The 6,918-nt window shown below is 48.7% G+C and overlaps 1 protein-coding gene across 1 annotated transcript; it reads right to left on the bottom strand.

Moving 5' to 3' along the window:
• Nucleotides 1-322: 322 nt before the first annotated feature.
• LOC120438597 (protein NYNRIN-like) lies at nucleotides 323-5,641 on the bottom strand. The gene is made up of 3 exons (XM_039608984.1): nucleotides 1,725-5,641; nucleotides 1,376-1,609; nucleotides 323-330 (listed from the first exon to the last, which is right to left on the bottom strand). The coding sequence occupies exons 1-3, from the start codon at nucleotides 5,599-5,601 to the stop codon at nucleotides 323-325; spliced, it is 4,119 nt and encodes a 1,372-aa protein (XP_039464918.1). The 5' UTR covers nucleotides 5,602-5,641.
• Nucleotides 5,642-6,918: the final 1,277 nt, after the last annotated feature.

Raw genomic sequence — 6,918 nt, 5'->3', positions numbered from 1 at the left:
CAGTTCTGTAGAAGTTGATGAGTCTGTTGATCCAACAGGTCTTCTAGTAATCAGGCTGAGTGTGTTTGTCAAACTGAACTCAGCGTTAGAAACAAATGTGCTTCATCACAGTTCATTCATGATTGAAGCAGAGGGGCAGTTATTTTTGCACACAGCTCAGGTAGGTTGGGATCACCTTTGTGCCTTAATCAGTGACATCATCATTTATTTACTTGTGTTATCTTTGTCTAACAGGAACATTTGTGTGATAAAAACAGTCAGAAATGACTGAGTGAAAAGACTTTTTCACACCACTGTGTGTGATCGTTGCCCCTGGGAGAGTTCACTTATCTGCAATGAGATCAACACGAGTGCACGAGTGTCACATGACTCACAGCTGTGCATGCAGTGGCAAAAGGCTGAGTGTGCCATCAGTCTGTACTCAGTCCTCACTCTGAGCCTCACATCTTCCTGCTGCTTCATGAGAGCAGAGCTGAACTTCCTGCTGTGGGAGAGACGTGTTGTGGAAATTTCTTAACAAAGCCTGCAGACACGATGAGCGGTTAAAACCCAACACTTTATTTCCCATGCATGAGGAGAGACGTCAGTCAGGGGGCACTGAAAGTAGTCTCTGACAATGAACAGTTCAGGTCCTTTTTATACACAGTCACAGAACAAAAGGCTTTTACAGTTGCAGTTCACACCTTGGCTCTAAACAGAAAGACCCTCTATCACATGTGTGAATCTCCCCCACTCTGGGGTCAAGTCTTCCTGTGTGAGCTTCCGTCTCCTGGCTGCCGCCTCCTCGGAGACATTTACCAGTTTCTCACCGTCTGTTTTCCCGGCGTGAATGAGGTGTGAACCAGACGTACTAAACTAAGTAACATGAAAGCATTTCATCAAGACAATACATGAAAAGACAATACATTAAAGAGAAATCCCACAACAGTTCCCACCCTCTTGATTGCATCTCAATCACTAGTAACAAGGATTTCTCTTCCTAACATTCTGTTAATTACATCAGCAATATTGCACACTCAAAAAGGTTTCACAATATGCATCATTCTTACAGTGTCAGGAAAATAATTTCACTCATCCCAATCATCCTCGCTCTTGTTATTATCACTGTAATCTTCAGCCTGCAATAGGGGAAGCTGCAATTTGGGAGACTCGCTTTCTCTTGTCAGTGCCACTGTGATTAATCTACTCACTAGGGTGCGGAGGCATGGGATCAGACAACAGCCGCAGCATGTGAGAATGGCAATAAAAGTGGCTATGGACATTAACAACGACATTACTATGGCCTTATACTTCCCAAACTGTTTGTTGAACCACCCGTCTAAGGGGTTAGTAATGCCGGAGTCCTCTGTCATTTGAGATGACAGTGTTCGCAAACCTTCCAAGGCTCTGGTTACAGTGCCATCTGGGGCTGTGTTGTTTGGAATGAAGGTGCAGCACAGAGGACCTACCATAGTGCAGACCCCCCCTTTTTCAGCTAAGAGCATGTCCAGAGCCATTCGATTCTGCCAGGCCATCAAGGATGTGGCAGCCAGCTGTTCGGATAGGCCCGCCACTGCATCCCGTGTCAGATTGGCCAGTCGTTGGACATTGTCCTGGGAAGTTTGGTCTCCTGGAAAATGGGTTCCAATTCAGATTCTTAATTGTTAGCAGTAATGGGTTCAGGCCGGTACCAGTCGCCAATTGGGCTCTAACAAAGGAAAAACTGTTCTTACTTTTTATCTTACCCTCTGTTGATTTTACCTGTTCCCCCAGTACCCGGCCTGGAATGCCACCACACAAAACTCCAACTTGGACACCACTTCTGGTGTCCCGGAACTCATGTCCAAATATGCACAAGTAAACATCATAACCTCTCCAGCTCTCATTATAGCCTTTACAGTCTATCACATTGCACAGATCAAAGCTGAAGGTCTGGGTAGTCGCATACGTATAGTGTAGCTCAATGTATCCGCCATACTCAGTAAGGCATTTGTCTCTCATGTCGTGGGCTGCTCCTTCTGTTGCCCGAGCCTCCCTGGATGTTGACATGGTGCTCGGCTGCTGATCTCTCCAGAGGCTCCACCAGAGGGCAACAATCAGCCCACTGAAGAGCATCAGAGCTACCCAATGATGAGGTGTTTCCTGGCTTGTCGCATTGTTGCAGGTAGGGGTAGACTGCCTACTACCTGAATGAGGTGCGGGATTATTCTGCCCGCTTGTCTTTTCTGGTTGCTCCTCCGTTCTGGGTGGTTCTCCTCCAAACAGCTTACAGTGGCTGGCGTGGATCCAAGTAACTCGTTCTCCAACCTTTACTGCTGTTTGTGTGGTCAATAGGACTTGGAAAGGGCCCAGCCACCGCTTCGCCTTCCAGTGTCTCCTCCTGAAATCCTTCACTAGCACCCAGTTTCCTGGTTTGAATGGGTGCAGGGGTCCTTCTGCTGGCCTGGGCAGGGCTGCTTTCACTGCTCGGTGCACCTGCGAGAGAGTCCTCGAGAGATTTTGACAATACACAATCATTTCGCTGTTGCACAACTCTGTGGACATGCCAGTCCATTTGGGGGGTTCTGCCCCCACTCTGGCAGGTCGTCCATACAACACCTCATAAGGGCTGAGGTGTGCTGGAGGTCTGGTTCGTGTGCGCACATACATCAGCACGAGGGGAAGTGCTTTTGGCCATGTGAGGCCAGTTTCTTCACAGCACTTTACCAGTTTGGACTTTAAGGAGCCGTTCATTCTCTCCACAGCACCTCCAGATTGTGGATGATATGCACAGTGTGTTTGCAATTTGAAACCTAGTTGCTTGCTGATCTCCTTCAATGCCTGGTTCACAAAGTGAGTACCATTATCACTTGTGATTTTTCCCGGGATACCCCACCTGGGAATGATTTCTGACAGGAGGGCTTTTGCTACTGCACTGCTGTCTGCACTTTTAGTGGGGAATGCTTCTACCCACTTAGAGAACATGTCCACTACTACTAGACAATACTTCTTCCCCTCGGCTGGTGTCAATTCAATGAAATCCATCATTAGATGGTCAAAAGGCATGTCTGGTGGGGGATGTGCTGCAGTGTTTACCTGTACTGGGCGTCCCACATTGTTGGTCGCACAAATGAGACACTTTTTGCAATGCCTCTCAGCTGCTGTGGAAAACCCTTTGGTGAACCACAGCGATGTTACTGCTTGTAGCATCCCCCCTTTGGACGCATGGTCCAATCCATGTGTCCATTTTAGAAACCAGGGGAAGAAGTGTTTAGGGAGACATGGGCGGCCGTCAGGAGATCGCCAGACAGAGTCGACCAGTGTGCAGCCATGTTTGCGCCAGAGAGTTTTCTCTGGCTGGGAGGCAAATGACTGTACGGCAGGAAGATCAGCAAGGTTAGGCGTGGACAGTGGTGCCAAGACAAGTTGGAAAGGTAGGCCTCCTTCGGCTGCTGCTTTGGCTGCTGCATCGGCGGCCGCATTTCCTTGGGAGACAGAATCAGTTTTACCTGTGTGTGCTGCACACTTCACTACAGCAATGCGAGCAGGCAGGAGGATGGCATCCAGCAGCGCTGCTACCTGGTTAGCATTGAGGATGGGCTTCCCATCAGATTTCAGGAACTTTCTGTGCCTCCACAAGGCGCCAAAATCATGCACCACACCGAACGCGTAGCGAGAGTCAGTGTAGATGGTGGCCGACTGACTCTCCGCAAGTTTACAGGCTTCTGTGAGCGCCACAAGTTCTGCAGTCTGTGCTGAGAAGTGTCTGGGCAATGAGCCTGAAACGAGAGTGGCATGATCAGAACACACAGCAAAACCCACCCGGTTAGTTCCACGTGAATCACGGGAAGAGGAGCCATCTACATATAACACTATGTCAGAGTTCTCGATGGGAACATCTAACAAGTCAAGCCGAGGTGTACAAGTTTCACCTAATACAGCAGTGCAGCTGTGTGGCTCACCATCCTCTGGCGTGGGAAGAAGAGTGGCTGGGTTAAGTGTTGTGCATCGCTTCACTGTGATGTTGGGCATGTCAAGCAGTATGGAAGAGTACCTGAGCCAGCGAGCTGCTGAAAGGTGTGAAGTTTTCTGCTCCAGCAAAATGAGAGAAACTGCATGGGGTACCTGCACTGTCAGAGGAGAGTACCCTACAATGTCACGTGAGGCGAGCACGGCCTTCTCACACGCAGCTACTGCTCGTAGGCATCCAGGCAGTCCTGCAGCTACTGGGTCAAGCTTGGAAGAGTAATAACCCACCGGGCGGAGTGAATCACCATGCTGCTGTAAAAGAACAGAAGACATGAAACCATTCTTTTCATCCACCATTTGTGTATATGGTTTGGATGGGTCTGGAAGCGCTAAAACGGGCGCTGTTTGCAGCAGCTTTTTCAAGGAAATGAAGGCAGCTTCAGCCTCTGGTGTCCAAGAAATGCAATCATTAGCTGACAGGCTTGTACCGTGTATGAGTGCAGTAAGTGGAGCTTCCACAGAGGAGTAGTGTGGGATGAAATTGCGGCAGTATGATGTGGTTCCTAGGAATGACATCATCTGTTTTTTTGTGAGAGGTTTTGGAATGGTCATCACAGCTTCCACCCTCTTGGAGGAAATCTGGTGAGAGTTGTAAGAGATCACATGCCCTAAGAATGTGACTTGCTCTTTACAAAACTGTAGTTTTGACTTACTAGCCTTGTGGCCCTTGTGATGCAAATGTGTCAGTAAAGTGAGAGAATCTGTCAGACACTGCTCTTGTGTGGGTGCACACAGTAGCAGATCATCGACATATTGAAGTAACACTGTGCCTTGGGAGAGGAGCAAGTCTGACAGAGAGTCTCTTAAGGCGGCATTGTAGATTGTGGGGGATTCGCAGTAGCCTTGACACAACCGAGTGAATGTGTAAGCCTTTCCCTGGAACTCAAAAGCAAACCAGAACTGGCTATCTGGGTGAACTGGAACAGAGAAGAATGCGTTAGTCAGGTCAGCAACAGTAAACCACATAGCATCAGATGGTATTTGGGACAAAATGGTGTGGGGGTTCGGAACCACAGGGGCTCTGGGGATCACAGCCTTGTTCACAGCTTGTAAGTCCTGCACAAACCGCCACTCAACAGGCTCATTTGGTCCTCTGATTTTCTTCACAGGGAATAGTGGAGTGCGAACCGGAGAGGTGGGACATGGGATAATTACTCCAGCCTTTAACAGGGATTCAAACACAGGAGTAATCCCCTCTATGGCTTCCTGTTTCAGAGGATATTGTCTTTGGCATGGTCTAAAAGAGGACTTTGGAGTGATTACCACAGGCTCACAATCTTTAATTAGGCCTACATCATACTTAGATGAGGCCCACAGGCCGTCAGGCACCTCTGTCAGCAGGGGGTGTGAGGAGTTTAGAGGAGGTGTCGTTTGAAGTAGACAGTGTGAGACAGCTATGTTCACTAGCTCAACTGAGCGGACACAATGGACTGTATATGTCATGGTTTTTCTGTAGGCTTTCATTTCTCGAGAAAACAAAACTGTGGGATCCTCTGTAGGTTCCCAATCGCAAGCGCGGTAGCACCGGTGCATAAATTCTCCCATGTCTTCCCACTGGCAGCTGTGAGCTTTTGCTAGGGGAACATGTGGGACGGATGCATCCATAGTAAACATGTTTCTTTGCTCATCAGTGAGAGAAATCGCAAGCGCAGCAAATGTGGAGTTCCAAAACATACATGTCACAGTTAGTAAATCATTTTCGGTTCTGGACCATTCTTCCTCATAACTGTCATCAGGGCCATGCAGAGAAAAGTGGGATGTGCAACTCAACTCTCCAGGAGCCATAAAACAGACATCTGGAGGCATGCAGTTGCGAGTCGCTTGTATGAATTCTGCAACAAGCGGCCCCTCCTCCAGCTTCCACCCGTAAGCGAAAGCTGGAGTCACGGGGTTATATTTCACCATCATATAATCATAGTCAGATTGTGTGATTGTGATGCCATTATAGCAGGAGATTAAACTTATTTTCAGTTTGCACATCAAATCTCTGGCAAGCAAATTGACTGGGCACAGGTCTGAACACAGAAACTCGTGTGTGAATTTTCTACCCTGTCCGTCTACACAACACAGGGGTATGGTGAAAGTTTCTCTCTGTATGGTTCCTGATGCTGATACAGAATGAGTGAACCTCTCGCCCAGCACGGGCTGGGGTGAGAGAGAATCTGAGCGTAGTACCGAGTGGGTGGCCCCGGAATCGACAAGAAATTCTACTTCCTGATTACAAACTAACATTTTATACAAGGGCAGTGATTTATATGGCGCGCTATTTAAATGTACATATGTACCAGCTGGTGACAAAGAAACGTGTTCTACATGCTCAAAAGTGTGATGTATTAAAGTGTGCGTGTCTGTGTGTAAAACACCTTCTACATCAATGGGTGTGTGTATGTGTGTGTGATTTTCACTTCCCTGTTCTGATGAGGTGGGCAAACCACAGCCTGAAGCGTGCTCTGGCGTCCTTTCCCCCAGGTCTCAGTCCGCCTGCACCCACTGTTGGCCCTGGTCACTTTGGCGTTGATGCTGGTCACCTCTAGGGTGGCTGTAGTTAGGGCAGTATCGCCTCCAATGTCCATGTTCACCACAGGAAAAACAGGTATCTGGGTCTCCTCCAAACTGTCGTCGTTGTCGATCGCGTCTTCCTCTCCGGCCTCGGTGATGCCAGCTGCCTTTACCGTGGAAGTCACTCCGTGGGTTCGTTGCAGTCTTGTACAGCGTTAAGGCCGCGTTGTGGAGGTCGGCACTCTGTTTTTCCTCTCTCTTGCTTTTTCTTTCGTCAAGGTGGTTCTGAGCATGGCGGGCATGGCGTCGCAGTTCCGTTAACCGAGGTTCATCTTCTCCCCCCACATATGAACGCCTCACCTCGGCTGCCACGTCTGGTCTCAGTCCCCGGAAAATATGGCCGCAAAGATGGTGCTCATATGTGGAGGCGGA

The sequence above is a fragment of the Oreochromis aureus genome, linkage group 3, assembly GCF_013358895.1.
Source record: "Oreochromis aureus strain Israel breed Guangdong linkage group 3, ZZ_aureus, whole genome shotgun sequence".
NCBI classification, from domain to species: Eukaryota; Metazoa; Chordata; class Actinopteri; order Cichliformes; family Cichlidae; genus Oreochromis; species Oreochromis aureus.
This window is presented reverse-complemented; position numbering and strand designations above follow the sequence as displayed.

Coding starts and splice junctions, on each gene's coding strand:
- LOC120438597 (XM_039608984.1), bottom strand. CDS start 5,601: ATGTTTACTATGGATGCATCCGTCCCACATGTTCCCCTAGCAAAAGCT. Junction 1,610..1,724: donor ACAGGTAAAATCAACAGAGG/GTAAGATAAAAA, acceptor CCCATTTTCCAG/GAGACCAAACTTCCCAGGAC.